At 42.5% G+C, this 19,515-nt stretch overlaps 1 protein-coding gene across 1 annotated transcript in view; it reads left to right on the top strand.

Annotated features, from left to right (window-relative positions):
• Nucleotides 1-955: 955 nt before the first annotated feature.
• unc5a (unc-5 netrin receptor A) overlaps nucleotides 956-19,515 on the top strand; it is a gene marked incomplete at its 5' end in the record, with an annotated part of 292,060 nt that continues 273,500 nt past the window's right edge. The window contains one exon of the mRNA XM_080416553.1: nucleotides 956-1,064. Coding sequence (XP_080272679.1) covers nucleotides 956-1,064 — 109 coding nt within the window. The remainder of the gene's footprint in view (nucleotides 1,065-19,515) is intronic.

The raw sequence follows: 19,515 nt of genomic DNA on the forward strand, positions 1-19,515 counted from the left end.
CAAGAATGACCTGGCCAAGAGAGCAGCATTAAACACTGTTACAACAATAAACACTATTTCTTTATTGTAAAAACAATACACACTACACAAGTCAATGCAATAATCCAGTTAGAATGCACAGCAGGGTCATCATTGTTATGTTAAAATAACAGTGATGATTTGTTTACAGTGTATTTTAGGATCCCAGAGATGACAAAACAACAACTAAACTAGGGGTTCTTGAAATCCTAAAGATTGCAGAATCACTCATATATAGCCTACAAAGTACAAACTAAGGCATCAGCTTTGTAGGATGCTCCATCCATTCCATTCCATTCCGTCCAAGGACAGAGAATCCGCTCCTGGTTTTGCCTCTCCGCTAATCGCGCAGCAGTAGTAGCTTCACTCACATCAGTGCTGTGCAAGCAGATGTTCTCTCTGTCTCTCTCTCTCTGAACAGCACAACGTTTTCGCATGTTTTTGGGGAGAAAAATAATTCATTCTCTGGAGAAAACAAAATAGACAAGAAGACAACAAAAACTAAGAGAGTGACTGTGTGCAGTGTGAAACCGCCGCGTTCTGCTGCTCCTGCACGGACAGAGTTTCTGAACGGGATTTGTTTGTTGCAGGGTTTTTCTTTTTTTAGGAGGAAAAAACAGAAGACGTCGAAAAGCCGCCGCTCGCGCGCTGAGAGATATGAGATAATTTTAATTCGCCACACCTGTGTGCGATGATGATGCGTTGTTTCTGAGCGGGCGGCCGTTTTCCACCGATGGACGTGAAGGTATGGGAGGAGGATACGACGCGCTGAGGACGCAGGGACTCACATGTATACGAAGACAAGAGAGAAGACGCCGTTTTAAGTCCAACTGAACACTGAAAATAAAACACACCTTCCTCCGCTGTTGTAACTCTTTTTTATTTATTTTAGCCGCCGTCTTGTCTTGTGAAAGTTGAACCTACACAGAAAAAAAAGATGCCGTTCTTCCTCGCCTCACTTCTGCGTCCCTTTGTCCGATGCTGTAGATTCACTTCTACGCTCCTCATGCTCTTCTCTCTCATCTTGGCTCGGTTCACCTGCAGCGGTGAGTTAAAACATGCACGCATTCATTTACTATTACACACGACATGGCCGAGGAGGATGCATTTGAACAGACATAACACGAGCACGTACACAGACACACGCAGCTGGCGCTGTTCCGTGGAACCGCACACGTGTCAAGTTTTTTATTAACGGCTTGCTTTTGCTGTATATCTGTTGTTTTATGGTGGTGTTTCGTGGTGTGTGTGAGCTTTGACAGCCGTCGTCAAGGTTACATGCCTGCTGTATACTGTATATACAGTATATGTATACTAGGGAGGATAGAGAGTGTGCCTTACATTTGACAAAGACATGTAGATATTAGCCAGCGTGAATGCTTTGTGCTGTACCGGTGGGTTTGTGTTTAATAGTAAGACAGCCGCAGCCTAGTATGTACAGTACAGTAGGCTGCTGATTTTTCATTTGTGAATTAAAATGTGAAGTTACATCTACACTATTTAGGCGAACTCACTAAAGCAAGTCGTATACCGTCATAAATACAAAAACTAGACTGGCTGCATGGCCTCTTCAGTTCGGACTGTGGTGTGATGTGATGTTGGGGGGGAAAAGGACCTTTTTCAATGTCGTAGTGTTGTGGAGACTGCTCAGTAAAAAAAAAAAAAAATCTGCAAACCTAATAACAACAGATGTATTCAAACTGTTAGGGTCTGTGGTGGTGGTTTAACGAATCGAGCTGATAAAGCAAATGAGCTATGTTTAATGCTTGCATAGCTACAGTACCTATATGTGTATATCTGGCTAAACGCGTGCTGTGCTGGCAGCTTGGAGGAGAATCATGCGACTCCACGGTGTCTCTCTCCTCCCTACCTGCCTGTATGGATGGATGGATGGATACTGGGAGGATGCTGAGCTGCTGCATTCATTCTCAGGACGATGGGGACATCTTAACGGAGTTGCTAGACCACCGATTCTCAACCTTTTTTATTAATTTCAAGGACCCACATTTGATATGATTTTTTTTAAATGTCTGGGAGTGGGACCCCAGTCTGCACTGTAAACTCCTTGTAATTTTTTTTACTCTGAGAGTGTTACAAATTGAACCAAATTGACCCTTACTTTGGTTCGATTTGTAACACTCTCAGAGTTACAGACTCGTAAGTGGGGGTCCAATCTGTAGTCCCCTGGTGGTCCCTAGAGACCCCACATTGAGAACCTGTGTTGCTAGGGACAACCTGCTCCTATCGACCAGTTTAAGATTTGACGGGGTGTCGCCTGCGGGCTAGACACTGCTGAGGGCTATGCAAATGTGCATCCATACACAAAACAATCAACAACAGAGAGAGAGAGAGAGAGAGAGAGAGAGAGAGGAGGGTCAGCCAAATGTGAGGGATCACACACTGTAGCAATGGCACCGCCACCAGTCACACATCCACAAGATTCTTTTTAATCAACATGTTGGGTTACACAGATATTGCAGGCGTTCTGCCTTCTCACTTCTGTATTTTTAGTTTGACTTAAAACACTGTTAATTTTACTCTCGAGTCTGAAACTGGGGGTCCATTTTGGGTCTGTTTATAGTATACACGTTAGTGTACACTCCTTTTTTTACACTCTTAAACACTGGGGGGTTTTAACGGTGTGTGAATACATTATATAAAAAAAAAATGTGTCACTTTCATTTGCCGGTGTTGACGCCGGTGTTAAATGCCAAATCAATTAGCATGGCTTTTTGATAATCATCTATCCAAACGGATGCGATGAAAGTATAGACGGAATAGACGCACATCAGCAGTTGTTTTTTTGCACCCTGCGTTTATTTGCACCGGGGGGTCTTTAAGATTCCACAAAAATACAGTAAAGCAGATGGATTCTAATGAAGCCATTCTTTAAAAGGACTTTATGTACTCTGCCTAGGGATGCTAGAGGCTATACTTCGTTTGTAACGGCGGTGTCACATGCTGGAAATAGCAGATCTACAAGCTCACGACGTGTTGCGATGGCAACGCGTCGTGAGCTTGTAGATCGGCTATTTCCGGCCCTTAACACTGCCGCTGCGATGGAAGTGTCAGGCTTTTTAAGAGGCGCCGCCGTCCTCACAATGCGACTCAGCTGGAAGCGGCTGGTGTGAGTCCAAGGCACATTCTGCTGCGTTTGTTCACACTCCATTTGCCCCCGTGCTTGTTTCCCCAACTGTTAGCCTCGGCGTCGGACAGAAGGCAAACATGTTAAAAAAAGTTGTGTAAATTGCCTGCTCTTGCTCCGGGACACCGGAAAAATACACGAGATGATGAATTAAGGGGGCTTTTCTGTTGTATTAATTAGTGCATAATTATGAATACATTAAGATTAAATAAACAGTCATGCTCCAGGGAGCCCCATATTTCATAACTAAGTAAATAGCGGCGCGGTGGTATTTACTTAGCGCAGGGGCTATAGACTGTTTGTGATGCATTGCCGAAGTTGATGTATTCTGATGGGTTTTGCAAGGTTAGAGTTGCAAGGTGCCTTGTTTATTACACAAGGCAACCCAGGCCTGGTGCTTTAGAAGCATCCCTTCTCTGGGTTTTTTTCAGCTTGCCTTTCAGCTCTGAGGCACATTAATCCAGTACACTTCCCCCCCCTACGGGCTCCCCAACACAGCGTGTAGCCAAAGGGAAAGGAGAGGGTGTCTTATATAGACAGCGAGTGAGTTCCAGAAATGGATTGGAAGGCGATTCGGGAGCCAATTCTTTGTACATGAGGGGCCGGGACAGTCTCTCCGCTGCACGGAGCCGTTAGTAGTATCCTCTGTAGAGGGGGGGAAAGCTGCTGACGCTGCCGTTCGGAGGGTATCAAAAGCCGACTTGTCTTTTTTGCGGGGAAACATAACTCAGTCAGTAATAAAGGTAAGGCTGTCAATCTAGATGTGAGCTTGCGGCCTACTTTACCTTTCACTGTTTTCGTGAGCAATCTGACAGGGTGGACAGAGGGGCTAGGTGTGCTTTCAATCTTCAGAACAAAGGACTGTGCCAGTTCAGCTGTGTGTGTGTGTGTTTGTGTGTGTGTGTGTGTGCACTGTTTGTGTTCTCTGTGTGCGTGTTGGGGGGGGTGCACATGCACCTACTGTACACTAATTTGAATACATGTTTTGTGTGGGCGTGTGTGAGTGTGTAGTTTGGCGTGTGACGATGATGTTGTTTACGTGGCGTTTCTGTTGTCGTCGTTATTGCTTCACACGTTTCCTTAACGTTCAAACGAGCCGTGCTCGTTAGTCCCCGTGTGTGTTAGTTTGTCTTCCGTTACCTCGTCAAAAGAAGCTCATGAAACACTCAGCAGTCCGATGCCAGCACAGAGTAAATGAACTGGCTTCTCCTTTGTTTTCTCCCAGCTCAATGAGAGCGTTGCCAGGCAATTGTTGTCAGGATCAGTCGGGGCGCGTGGGGATTTACGGGAGTATCAGACCACTTCCTCTTTGTGTGAGCAACCACCTCCGCGCAATTCTATAGGGTGTGACCCCTAATGATGTGAGGGAGCAGTTGTTACAAGAATATCATGCAAAAAAATGAACAATACATCGTCCTCGTTAAGCCTAATTCACACCTGGTTACGCCTCCCATTTTCCTTCCTCCTCTCCTCATTTGAATATTTTCCTTTTTTAAACTTTATAAGGTTGGCGGTAGTCTTGCGTTGCGTCACCAGGCCTTCCACAATACCTGTTGAAAGACTGGATTCTATTTACTGTGCAGTGCTCATATTCGGTCTAGAGCCCGCATACTGTATCCAGTAATGCATGTGTGCGTGCCGTGCGCACACACACACACACCAATTCCGCTCTAGACCAGATATGCAAACTGCAAAGCAGATTGACACGCTCTACGTTTAACCCATTAAGACCTGAGGCGATTCTTAAAAATGCTTTCTAAAAAAAAAAAAAAAAACATTCAAAAATAGCAGATCTACAAGCTCATAGCATGAGCTTGTATATCTGCTATTATTGAATAGCCAAAGAAATCTAAAGTGACACAGATGCGTTCCAGGTCTTAAAGGGTTAAACAAACACAACAAACACAACATTTAAACAAACAGATGTACACAAAAATATCCCTTATTTTCGAATCTCAATGTTGACAGGTATGCTAAATTATTCTTCCATCGCACAATGTCGTCACTCGCCAAAAGTAACTGACTTTTTGCGAGCAGCGCCGTCTAAATGGAGCCTACAGGTACACATATCGAAAAAGGTTTTGCTGGTCTTGTGTCTCATAATGCTAGTTTCAATCATCTGTGGATTCTTGTAATCTCAACCCATTTTGTCTCCCTTCATTGACTCCCTGAAAGAATGCGATAGGGAGAGAGAAAGCAGAAATTAGCATAATTTATTGGGGGAAATTGCCTTCAGGTCAAGAGAATTTAAAACCACTTCTTTTCTGTCCCATAGCTAATGCATGGCAAATGATTTGCGGGGGCATGGCCTGTCACATGGCAGAGTTAATTTACTACCAAAAAGAGAGAGAGAGTGAGATTTTGCTCCCTCCAGTTGTGAGAGATGAATTCAAATGATGCATGCAAAGGGAAGAGTTATTCACTGAGGGAAAGGAATTTAACATAAAATTATTTATTTTCCCTGCCCCTGATACCAGCCTGGCGAATTAGCATGATGTACAAGTGCCGAATGCATCATGCAAAAGGGAAATTACACTTTAGGAAGAAAAAAGAAAGATGAGGGGAAAAATTAATACGATCTCACTCCTCAAGAGAGCGCGAGAGTTATTTAGAGTTTTGTACCGCTCACAGAATTGGAATTGGATGATTTTGGAATGACAAAGGAGTCACATTTACTTATATTCAGTACCGGATTAATTAAATTAATGTTTTATACACTGGCTGTTACGTGAAGCACCCTATAAGCAGGAATACAGATAAATTAAATCCTCAGTTTACCGCATAAGGCCTGCAAGGTTTTGCTTCACCGGTTAAAGTTACTTTGATTAATGGAGGTGTTGATAGTAGTTCAGCATAAAAGAATAGAAGGTAAACAGTGCACGTCAACGCAGGTCGGCTTTAAACGATGAAGGAGCACGCGCCATTTCGTGACAAATGCCCGCAATTCTTATCTCTCCGAAGAGCTTAATATGTCCTGTCCCCCCCCCACCCCCCCCCGTGCCGCGTGTCATTTGCAAATGGCCGCCGTCTTTGAGGAGAAGGGGAAGGACACGGGACCAGTGCCCGAGCGAGGACACACACACACACACACACACACACACACAGAAGATGAACCTGTAAACGGGGAGGAGTCGGGAGGTGGTTATTTTCTGCAGAGTCAAGCCACTATACATTTCTGTCACACCAGCTTCCCTTTTGTTTCAATTACTCCATTTGGGGCTGGGCAATTAACCGAAAATGTATTGAAATCGACATTTAGCACCTCTTAACGACTCAATCTGGCTCGTGTCGGTTAATCGAATAATCATAGAGGTTTTTCATTTCTCATATATCAACAAATTGACGTGAACAAATTCGAATAGATTTTTCATAATCAACTAAATCGATGATTCTGATGAACCACTTAAGCCCTTTTTTTTTCATTGCACAATGGTGGCGTGCAAAAAGTGAAAATCGCCGATCTACAGGCTGCAGAGAAGCCCCCACCAAGCCTCTACATCTCTGTCACCATCTGGCCGTTTCAATTACGCCATTTCTTTGATTCAGCTCTGTGTGACAGCACTTAGAAGTGCCGGCCTATCCGGGTAGGGCGGAATTGACCTTTGACCTCCGCCGTGGGAATGAGATTAACCTATCTCCCAATCCTAACCCGAGCCATAATTCACGGAAAAGGCAAAGCGGTATCTGACATTGTATCAGCGGTCGGGGGAGATTAGCCCGCCTCAGTCTACCACCGTTGGGTTTCCTGATGCTGTATGCTTGTACCCCTGTTCCCGTGGCGACCAAGTTAATGCCCCACCGGGGGCCGGCCAATGAGAAGTCCGGGGATGATCTCGCGGAGTCGAGTCTCTCCCTGGAGGTACTAATCGAATGTTCTCGTCTCCCGCGGGCCGCGCGGCGGTCTCCCTCGCTCTCCGTCTGTGCTTGTGGAGGGCTCACGCGAGGCTGACCTTGAAGCGCAGCTGTCCTCCTCTCTGTGGGAGAAGGTTTCACCTCCATGCAGAACACGGAGCATGCAGAGGTTAGAGATGATGTCCAGGAGTCAATGTCAATAGCAGATACTAATGTGCTGCCTTAGGCAGATCTGCAGCACGGAGCGGAGCACCGCGCCAAGCCGCTTCCCCAAGATGCCCACACACTGAGCAGTGGTTAAGTGAACCAGTCTATAATATAGCTACAGCACTGTGCTGTTTTAACTCGCTGTATACAAACGGAACAATGATGCTTCTTGGATGGTTCTGTAAAAGGTTAATGCGGTTCCACGAAGAACCATAATTTTGTCAAATTCCTTTGAGGCACCTTTTTTAAGGGTTCTTTATTGAAACATTAAATGGTTATTTATAGTCCCTTGGTTCTGAAAGGTTCTTCCTGGAACCAAAGATTATGTGGCATCACAAGCGCCAGTTTTGGTTCCAATTGCCACCTTGTATTATTCTGTGTGGATCAGTGCTTTTGTAGCAGTGTACACGTTTGTCTGTTATTCTCATGCTTTATGCAGACAGATACATTGAAGAGAGAGACAGGAAATGCGGACATGAGAGCAAGGGGACTGACACGCGGCAAATGGTCCGGAATCGAACCAGAGACTAGTAGAGGGGGAGGCGTCATGCAACAGCCCGAATTGAACCGGGGACCGGTGATTAGTAACTATTAGTAAAGATACCAGTGTGAGCACTCCTGTCATTTAACCCATTAAGACCTAGGACGCATCAGTGTCATTTTTTGATTTGAGCTAAAAAGCATTATTTTACACATTGGCTATTCAAAAATAGCAGATCTACAAGCTCATAGCATCGTGATGTGTGCAAAATCTTTGTATATATATATATATATATATATATATATATATATATATATATACATATATATTCTTTTAAAGCGATCATTTTTAACTCAAATCCTTGCTTCTGGGGGTCCCTGGAACAAAATATTTTGAGATGGGGGGTCGGCGGCCAAATGCATATAATTTTGGGGGTCCTTGACATGAAAAAGATAGAGCACCACTGATATAGAAACATACGCAGAAAACTGTTGGGATTTAGGAGACACGTAGAATCCGCTTCAGGTCTTAATGGGATAAAAACAAATTTTTATCACGTGAATCTCGGGATCAACATGGGAACGGTGTGAAAAAGTTAGAAATAATCGTGACGTACATCGCCCCAGCCCTATCCCACAGTGTTCCTATAGATGTTAGAGGTAAAGAAGAGGCCGCATGTTAGTAGATGTTTCCAGGTCTTTCCTCTTCCCTCGGTAATCAATATTCTTCCCCAGCTGACTAATTGGCCATCAGTCAGTGTCAGTAGAAGTGCTTAGGAACCCAGAGGTGTCCTGGCCGGCTCGCCTCATAATAACCGAGAGTGCCGTAGCGGTCCTCTGAACCCTAATCTGGCCGCTACTGTCGTCCATGTGGCGGAGGGCGGCATATTCAAATGCAATAGGGAGCGCCGTAGATTAATAGTTCCTTAGTATGGCCACCAGGGAGTGATGTGAAAACCACCTCCACTTCATCATACCATGCTTGAGTTGTTAAGGTCCCTTTTTGAAGGTCATTCGACGGAAAACTTGCCCATTTGTGCCACATTTGATTCTATCCCATGACAGCTGATTGATGGCTGTTTTAAAGTGGCAATCCAGAACTTATTTCAATGAACAGAATGTTATTTTAACCAATCTGTATGGTAGATGTTAATACAACATAACTAGTGCATCTGCATGGTACAGTATGTTAATACAATATAACTAGTACATCTATCTGTATGGAGTAGATTTAGATCACAATAGTTAGGGTTAGGTTCAAGTGCAAATCGAGAGCTGGTCACAAATGACGTGCTTGTTGATTGAAAACAGCCGGGGGTGAGGGTGTTAGTTTACTGGTTCTCCACGTCGGTTTCCTGGGACCTCCAGGGGCTTCCAAATGGACCCTTACGGGTCTGTAACTCTTAATTAAAAAAAAGTGGTTGAGAAACGGTGTGTTAGCTACTGCAGTGGTTCTCAATCTTTTCAGGCCGTGACCCCCCTAAATAATCATATTTGAACTGGGGACCCCCCAAAATAATCATATTTGAACTGAGGACCCCCCAAACTAATCATATTTGAACTGGGGACCCCCCTACCCTGACAAGCACTTGGAATGTAGGAGTTGGGGCATTCAATTTAGTTTGACCCAATTCCACAGATAGATATTGTGAAAATAGCAGATCTACAAGCTCACAGAGGCGTTGTGAGCTTGTAGATCGGCTTATTTATTTTTTTTGCCTCTTATATTATTTGACAATTTGGCCAATGTGTGACCAGTTTTTATTGTATAGTTTGTTGATTACTTTTGATGCAGTAATGGTCTTTTTCTTTTCTTTCTTTTTTTGATTAAAAGGTCCTTAAATTGTCACTTCACTGTCATCTGGGGACCCCCCCCAAATCATGTGGGGACCCCCCTGGGGCTCCCGACCCACAGGTTGAGAACCACTGAGCTACTGTATAGTTAACGTGGGTGGGCTCGCTATTATATACGCCAGTGCCTCATGGTTTGTAATTTGTTGTCATCTTCTTCAAATCATAATGGAGACGTGGAGTCATGAATTGTGAACGGATGGATGGGTCGTTCTTCTCCAGCTAAACAGACATTACACAACTCATATTTTCTTTTTTCTAATTTCCGAGGGCTGACAGCGAGCCAATGAGACTGAATGTCCCGATGTTTAGAGAATTCACATGTACACGCAAGCACGCACGCGCACACACACACACGCTCACACAAAGCACACACGCATGCACACTGATGATTTCGTCTGCCAGCTCATCCTTGAAGAGCAAATAGACCGATGAACTAATTAAATTTCTTCTTTTGATGCAAAAGGTTGAATTAACACTTCAAACAAAATATACAGCTGATTATTATTTTTATTTTGCAGATGGCATGGGAAAAAAAACAACATAATTAGAAATCCCCCATGGCTGCCCAGACAGTCCTATAAGCGTTGGGTCGGTGCTTGATGGGCGAGGGGGGTACGGCAGCAGCCAGGCTGCGCCAAGGCCAGGATTTGTCCCCTTGAAGTGATTTTTGTTGACAAGACAGGAGACACGGTGACCTTTCTTTGTGTGTGTGTGTGTGTGTGTACGTGCGTGTGTCTGTCCAGACAAATACTGAATGCCTTAGGCAAGCAATTCAACAGAGTCAACAAAGCAAGCGCTGCCTCTCTCTCTCTCTCCCGACACGTTCCGCCTCGGACACCATGCCCTGTGACTGACGTCCTGTACGCCTGGAATACACAGCCTTAATAATTCACTATTGATACAGCATCATTAACCCTGGTGTCCCTGTTTGGGCCCTTCCTCGACTCAATTATTTTCCAAATTGTGAGCTTGGAGATCGGGTATTTCCGCCATTTGTGATACAATAAACTACTATATAGGGATTAAAGGCATATTATGTAACTTTGCCCTGTGTTACTTGTTCATAGTATCATTAGCCACATTAATAGCCTTCCTATTTTGGACAAATAAATGAAATAATAAAAATCACTTTTTGTTTTACATTCCTCCCACACAACATAGCAAAAATAGCAAGCTCAGAGGTGTTGTGGGCTCGTATGTAGATGAGCTATTTTCACTGTTTTGTCATACAACAAACAGCCGTCTACAGCATGATCATTAACCCTGGTGTTTTCCGCTTTTCCTTTACATAAAGATAAATAAATAATATTAATAGCCGATCTCCAAGCTCATAAAGGGCTTTTAAGTGGTTAATGTCAGGATATGCAGGCTGTAGCTGCGAGCTGGTTAATAATTCAGTATTGATGCAGCATCATTAATGTCAGTTGTGTGACCTTTCGTTTTGGACGCTGTGCTTAATGCTTCGTACAGTATAGGAGAACCGGCTCAAAGCTTGTAATTTACGGCAAAGATCTGCTGCATGCAGCATTCTGCCTGCACCCCAAATCATCTCTGCTATGATTTGAATATTATTGCTTAAAAAAAATAATGATGATTTCCACACAACATGAGACATTTAATAGCTGCCTCCACAATGTGTAGCTGGGGGGAAAAAAAGGAAAACATCCTTGTGTAATGACAAAAAGCTTTCAGGAGGTGGGAAATGAAGTCTGAACGGTACAGATTCAGAGCTTAAAGAAGGGAATGGAGAAAAGGAGACCTTTGTTTAGTCCTGTGGGAGAAATTCTGTTTCAGCTTCACCTCAGTTGATGGCTGTTCATACGTGTTGAGTGCTCGGGTAGGGATCAGTTAGGGGTGAAGTGTCTTGCTCAGGGACACTTGGACACACATACCAGGGCTGGGAGGTGAACCGGTGACCTTCTGATTACCAGACCAGGCCTCTCTCTACCCACTAGGATACGGTCGCCCACAAGTACAGTTACAGTAAAGTAGTATTGATTATTTTCTTAGCGATTATTCCATCGATTACTTTTGTGATTAATCGAAAAATCTAGGAGCGCAAATTATTTTAAATATCGCAGTTTTTTCTTATTGATAATATCAGTTAACCACTTAAGCGTCAACTTTGTCCTGTCAAAAGTAGTGAAAATAGCTTACTATTTTTGTCATTTTTAAAAACCTTTTGAAGCTTTTTGCCTACAATGACTTACCGAAAATGGGAAGCGATCGATTATATTATGAAATAATCAATTATAATCGATTAATTTGATGAACTGTTGCACCCCTATAGTAAAGTAAAGCAGCAGAGACTATGAGGACCACTGGGCTTTGGACAGTGGTTCTCAACCTTTACAGGCTGTGACCTCCCAGATGAATCTTATTTGAACTGGGGACCCCCCACCCTGACAAGCACTTGGAATTGAAAGGAGTTGAGGCATTACATTTCGTTTGACTCGGTTCCACAGATAAATATTGGGAAAATAGCAGATCTACAAGCTCACAACGCCTCATGTTGCGCGACGTTGTGAGCTTGTACAGATCCACTATTTTCAATTCTTGCCAATTTGGCCAATGTTTAACCAGTTAGTTTGTTGATTTCTTTTGATGCAGTTATGGTCTTTTTTTTTTGCATTTTCTGTCTTTTTTTTTGCTTTTTTGGTATCAAAAAGGTCTTAAAAGTCCTTAAATTGTCACTTCACTGTCATCTGGAGAGCCGCCGACCAGGGTTTCCGTTAGCCAGTATTTACCGGCCATTGACCGATAAAATGTTTAATTGGCCGTTAATTGTAAAGATCACCGGCCACCGTAGCCGATTTGGAAAATGCTGTTTATAATTTGGTTATTTTATCATTTAAGCCTATTATTAATATTATTATTTTGATAAAGTAACAACATTGCATGATTGCAATACGTAGCAACACGTTGCAACGCGCCACGTTGTGAGCTTGTATGTCTGCTATTTTCTATACACAACAACACCGTCATACAGCGAATCACAAATCAAGCTTTACACAGCTGTGGCTCCTCCTAATTAGCGCCGAGTAACCTATGGGTCTGGTTCGCTCGGGTGTTATGATAACAGAACCGGGGTCCAGAGGTGATAGAATCTGAACCAAGCCGGGCCCAATTGATGATTAATAAAAGAGGGACCCGAACTCATGTGTCACGAATATTATACAAGCGAGCACTGACTGTCTGTCTGCAATGGATAAAGTGGGGAAAGTTGCAGAAAGTTGGTGACACACATACATTGCAGGCAAGTAATCAACCTTCCTTGCGCCATCATTCAAGATGACATAATGAACATTAACAAAACAAAACAAAAGCTGTACGTTTTGCATATTAAGGTTGAATGAGATAAAAAAAGCCCAAAACATATATGAATTTGTTTATACTGCGACAGAGTCACGCAAGCAGTTCACTCACGCCCTCCTGACTTTATTCAGTTATTTTTTAGCAAGCTATAAACACAGGAACAGATTGCATCTGTGATAAAGTGGAAAGAAGCGCAGCGCTAACGTAACGAGGTGTAATTGTCAGTTGGGAATGGGTGCATGTCTGCAAACACGCATGTGACGTTAATTATGATATGGCCGATTAATTTATACTTGTCGGTCAAGGTGGCCGGCCCAAAAATGGAAACCCTGGTACCAACCCACAGGTTGAGGACTGCTGGGCTCAGGAAACACATTGTTGCTGTCGGACAGAAACCTGTGTATCCATATGTCACTGTATGTGTTTTTTAAATGAATGCCCTACTTTGTCATACCACAGCGTCACACAAAAGTAGCAAAAATAACCGATATAAAAAACTCACAACGTGTCACATCGAGATGCGTTGTGAGCTTGTAGATCTGCAATATTTTTAAGTGAAAGTGGTGAAGTCTGTCTGTGGCTTTTTATAAATATTGAACCAGTGTAAAGTATTAACTAGACCTTGTGACTAAATAATAAATACACTGGATCCATTGGAACACAGGTAATTTTTTTTCCTTTTGAAAACTAACCGTTTCGGACATACAGTACAAGGTTTCCACCGGACAGCGACGACATTCAAGTCCAACAGAATGAATCCTGACGACACAACCAACAGAGGGATTTGATGCCCGCCTTTTAACTGGCTCCGCCGCAGTTACTTAATGTACATTACAGTACTGTATGTCTTCCATGGATTATCATGTACATTGACAACGCCTTGATGTTGAATCAAAGCATGCTCAAGTGTTTATATAGGCCCCCTGTCACAATTATTACATTATCGCCTGATCACGAGTTAATTGCAATTATTTTGTATAATCCTTACAGTCATTTCCATTTATCTGTGTAAAAACAGCGGAATGACATAAACTGAAATGTCATATATCCGTCATTATTTCCACATGGTTGTCCATGCTCTTTTAATCACTTTAGACCTGGAAAGCTTATATGTTGTTATACCTCTCAATCCGGGAAAGCATTTGTGTCATTTTAGTTTTAGCTATAGATGATTATTTTTTAAATGTTTTAATACGAAATTGTTACTTCTATTAGGACTTGGGAATTAGCGTACATTATTTTGATTATTGGAACCGGTCATTTCTTTGTACATTTCAGTAATAAGCTTTGTATATCCTTGCTCCCGATCAGAATCCTCTTATCTCCATATTCTAACTTTTTATGCTTTTTTAATGCTCACTTGATCATACTACAGTGTCACGCAAAAGCATCAAAAGTAGCAGATCCGCAAGCTCGATCTTCGTTTTGAGCTTGCCGATCTGCTACTTTTGACGTTTTTGAATTTGAATTCTGACATCCTTTACACCCGACGGAGATGACATCTAAGTTATTTGTCATATCTGCCGCCTGTGCGCAATTTATGTTTACAAAGCCTAAAAGGCAAACAGAACTCTAACTTAGTATAGTATTGTCAAACAGTCCTGCGCTTTCTGCACTCTAAAGGCACTTGAATAAGAGAAACACTGTTAACCATAACAACCCCAATGTCTCACCAGGGATTCAAATCCGCGCTTGAGAACTAACTGGTAGGGAGACCACGTCTATCCACTGCACATCATGTACTAGTTATATTATCCATTCTTAACATTCTCTATAGATTGGTTAAAATGTTGTATGCGTTTTATTTAATACAAAAAGATATTTGAATACCCTCCCTGGTACAGTTCAGTATGAATAAGTTCACCACTGTGCCAAAGCACAGGAGTCAGAGGGGAGTCTATCTTAACATGTAAGCTGTGTGATTTACAGTAATGTTCTGCTTAGTGCACCAACACAGAGTCCAAATCAACTGTTTATTCCGCTTATGAACAGCCAACCTCAATTTAAATAGCAATGTAATTCCTGTGCAAAAGCTCAGGCAAAGGTTAGTGCTCCATTAATTGTCAGTGGCTTCAGGCGCACGCACGCACGCACGCACGCACGCATGCACGCACGCACGCACGCGCACATCTATATGTTTCTTTGAGAGGAGAATTGTTTAACGCTCACTGTTAGTGACTGGAATGCAATGTGCTCCGGGGCCAGTGGCAATAACGTATGACTTCTAAAAAAGACTGATGTTCCCCTTTCTGCCATGAATTATTAATGGAGCATGGTCACACATTGCCACGCAAACCTCCAGTTAATGTCACTTTACACACCAAATCCTCCTTTCCGGACGGATCCCACCACCATCGAGTGCGTGCTTGTGGGTTTGGTTGATGCGTTTGTCAGGTCAGGTGTGTTGGCTGTGGTTGATTTCAAATCGAAATCAATGTGGAATGTCTATGGATTGCTACCGTGGTGCTATAAGCAATGCATAACCAGCGGCCAAGTCCCCCCTAGGGACGAGGGAATCGAGAAACCGCTACTAAATTGGCCAATTCATTCCTGGGAATCGTTTTAGCTCTTAACCACAGGAACACTTAGCGTCCCCTTCTCTGTGGCGAACATTCTGTGAAAATAACCGATCTACAAGCTCAGCTTGTACAGTACATCAGCTGTTTTCTGTGAGTGGGGGGAGGCCTAGTTTAGGCCCCTGGGGAACCCCGGTCAACGAAGTATAACGGGTTTAAGTAGTTATAGGAATGATTCCACTTCAACGATGCCATGCCTAAGGATCGTAGCGCCTGAAGGATGCACGCTAGATCTGAGTTTGTTTTCATGAGGGACTTGAGCCATGGTTGAAAGGAAAAGATGCTTGAAAGTGTGTGCACATGTTCATGCCAAGCTGGCCGGCAACAGGGCAAGATGCAATATATTCTATTTATTCGTCAATATTTGTCAACAAATATGCTTTTAAAATGTGTTTTTCGTGGCTTACGGGTAAACGCTGCAGTTCAGGGAAGATCTAATGTTAAATGCCAGTGCCGATGATTTTCTTTTTCCGTGAATGGTTGAACCTAAACGAAAAATAGACATAAATATTGCTCTCTTTTCATCAATTTTATATAATGTTGGACAGATCTTAATCAAAATCATAATATGCTGTACTTAATTTAATTTTCAGTAAAATAGATTAGTTTTTGTTCAACAGAGATTAAGATAAAACTAAGTTAATGTCATTAAACCTGTCAGTAACCCCCCCCCCCCAACAGTTTATCAAGAAGGAACTGATAGATGTTGATAAAGAATCAGATCGATAAGCACAATAGACCTGTGCATATAAAGTACTTTTCAATATATATCCCTCACCAGCCCTGTTTGTATATCCAGCTTGATGTTTAAAAACATGCTTTATGGCAGTGGTTCTCAAAGTGTGGTCTGTGGACCCCTACAGGTCTAACTCTGACAGTGTTTGTACAAATGTCTCTGACAGTGTACAAATTTCACGCTATGAGCTTGTAGATCTGCTGTTTTTGAATAGCCAAAGAAATATAAAGTGACACAGATGTGTTCCCGGATTGAATGGGTTGATGCTGTACATTGGTTCAATATTTGTAAAAAGTCACAGACAGACTTAGCCACTTTCACTTCAATTGTGATTATGTTTTGTGGAGAAGCTTTCAAAAGGTTGAAACATCAGGTAATAAGAATGCACTGTTATATAATAATTCTGCATCTGCACCCAGAATCACAGTTACTGTATAACTGGTGTAAGGTAAATCGTATCTGAATCGGTATCTGCCTATTTGACCATGCAAATAATCGGTTATTGGATATTGGCCAGAATATCAATATCATGCATCCCTAAAATGAGTCACATGACACATAACAGCCATGATTCACTGAACTCCTCATTTAGCCTGCTCAATGTTGTGCTGTTTTGATTTTTTGGCATCAAAATTGATTGCATCACCCAATTGGAAACTTTGACAGATTGGTTAGCATGAATCATCACATGCTAATTATGTTAATTATTCTCTACTTTCTTTACAGCGTATTTTGCTGTATTTTTTTTCTTCACACCTGTTGTTTGTGCCACCCACAAAGAACACACATATTATACACTGATAAGGCGACATAATGTCTTTTCGGGAACAAGGTTGTTTTTTCACCGAATAAAAGGAATATTCAAATAGATCATGCCTCATTCATAAGGTTCTGAATGAGGCGCAAACTATTTGAATACCTTCCATGCAAAATACTTGCTGGTCAAGTTTTGTATCGTTTATTCGTCACGTGTAAAGACCGTCACTCAGGCATTTTATTTATTGTACCGATTAAATAACAGCCTTGCTGACTGTATCAGGGTGACATTCTCATTCATTTATTTTCTTGTAGACACACACAGACGGCACTATAAGACCCTAAGCCTTTGCACGCAAAAATGGAGGAATGATTTTAAGAGGATCATTTTGGTAACAAGATGTCTCTTTCTTATCTTTGTGCACTGCACCATGCACCTAAGTCCTCCATTCTCTGTCGAGATCTGTACACAGGATCAAGATGGACATTTTTTAAACAGATTTTGTCCTACATTATGTGTTAAACGCAGTGGTTTCTCAAAGTGGCGTCCATGGAACTCAAGGTTCCTCGACCGAGTTCCAAAATTCAAAGACTGCCTCGACCTGTTTGTTCATCATATCCACATTACTAATGACCATTCATCTAAATCAACCCATCAAAATATTGTCATTAATTGATATCGATGTGTTCTGTCAAAAATATGGTGGCGTTTGATTTTTGTCAATATACTGCATCGCTCAGCCCTATAAAACCCACCACTCCTGCTGTATGATACACCTGTAGAAAACCTGTAGAAAACATCTTTCTACTGTACATTTCTAGCATCCAAACTGGGCCAATCTGGTTTAAAACACATGGTGTTGACATTATACTGTACGTGAGCCCTGGCTGCTGTGTTGGCCTGTACAAAAGCAAACCTAAGGAGGGCATAAAATCTGTGGCATTACCTGTGGCCAGCCTCTGTGGCAGACTGATAGACTTTGTTAAAGCAGCACTGATGCATGCATACAGCCTCCGCTGGCAGGCTGCTGCAGCTTGCCAAAAGCCTAAAGCAAACAGCGGGCCTCCCCGGTCCCATAAGTGTGAGGCAGCCAAGTAAACCCATTAACCGCCTATAGAGAGAGAGAGAGGTCTGTGGTCTGCTACACACACTACTCTCTACGCTCTGCATAAATGAACCGCAAGCTGATTGGCCTGTTTCGTCCCACCTGTGTCAGATAGCCACTAAGAGACCAGTGGTTCTCAAAGTAAGTAGGGTCCGGGCCGGGGACCCCCAGGGGTCCTTGGGCGGGTTCCAGGGGGGTTAATACAGCTATAACTACTGCACTAGACTAGACCTACCCGTACTGTATTGTCAAATAACAGACCTACGTACGTACATCGTCGCTGTCGGACGGAAACGGTGGTCCAAAAGGGTTACTTTTCACGAAATGAAAATAAATAACCTGTGTTCCAATGGATCCAATGTAGTTATTGATTAGTCACAAGCCCTTAACCCATTAACTGATTCACTGCCAATCACGTAGATCTACGCGAACCTATTTAAAGCCGCCACGTGCCAGTCGCGTAGATCTACGTGAACAAAAAAAAAATCAATTTGACCCAAAGACCAAGGAGATATGATTTTTCGAAGATCTAGACTCCTATCCACTTCCTTGTTAACTTAAAACTTAAAAATTCTGTATCTCGGCTCCTGAGTACTTTTTTTTTTTTCAATGAAAAATCTCTGGCACTGGCTAATGAAATATGAAAATACCTCTGGCAGTTAATGGGTTAAGACCTGAGGCGATTCTTAAAAATGTTTTTTTGAAAATCTAAAAAAATTATAATTCACGATTTTTCAAAAATAGCAGATCTACCAGCTCATAGCGCGGCACTCGGTGCCGCGCTATGAGCTTGTATATCTGCTATTTTTGAATAGCCAAAGAAATCGAAAGTGACACAGATGCGTTCCAGGTCTTAATGGGTTAATAATACTTCAATATTTATGAAACCCAGACACAGTCTTAACCACTTTCACGTTCACTTTCACAAGAAAAAGAACAGCTCTATAAGCTCACAACACGCGGCACGCCGTGGTGCAATGCGTTGTGAGCTTGTAGATCTGCTTTGGTGGGACACTATTGTAAACATAAAAAAAAGTTGACATATGGAGAAACGTTTCTGCCCGACAGCAACGATACAGTATGTCAAACAACCACAGACGAGACGATAAGCCAGAATGTCATTCAAATGACATTAACGCCTTTCTCGCCTCAGCCGCTTATAAAGCCTGAAACTGTCATATGACAAAAAATTGCCCAGCGCATTGAGTGACATGTCGTGAGCTTGTAGATTATTTTCGCTTGCACAACGCCGGGCATACAAGGATAAATTTCGCATGTAGACCCAGGCTATTTTTTTGAATTTTCACCTATAAAGACCTGGCCAAAATAGGGACGCCAGAGTTAAAGTAGTATAAGACAAAGGAGGAATCACAGATTGTTCAGACCAGTAACACTGCATCATGAAACTCAGTTTTACTCGGAATGTAAAAATGTAAAAAATATTATTTTCTGTGTATTGGGTAAATTTTA

This window comes from Gymnoscopelus braueri (assembly GCF_963280865.1).
Source record: "Gymnoscopelus braueri genome assembly, chromosome: 20".
NCBI lineage: Eukaryota > Metazoa > Chordata > Actinopteri > Myctophiformes > Myctophidae > Gymnoscopelus > Gymnoscopelus braueri.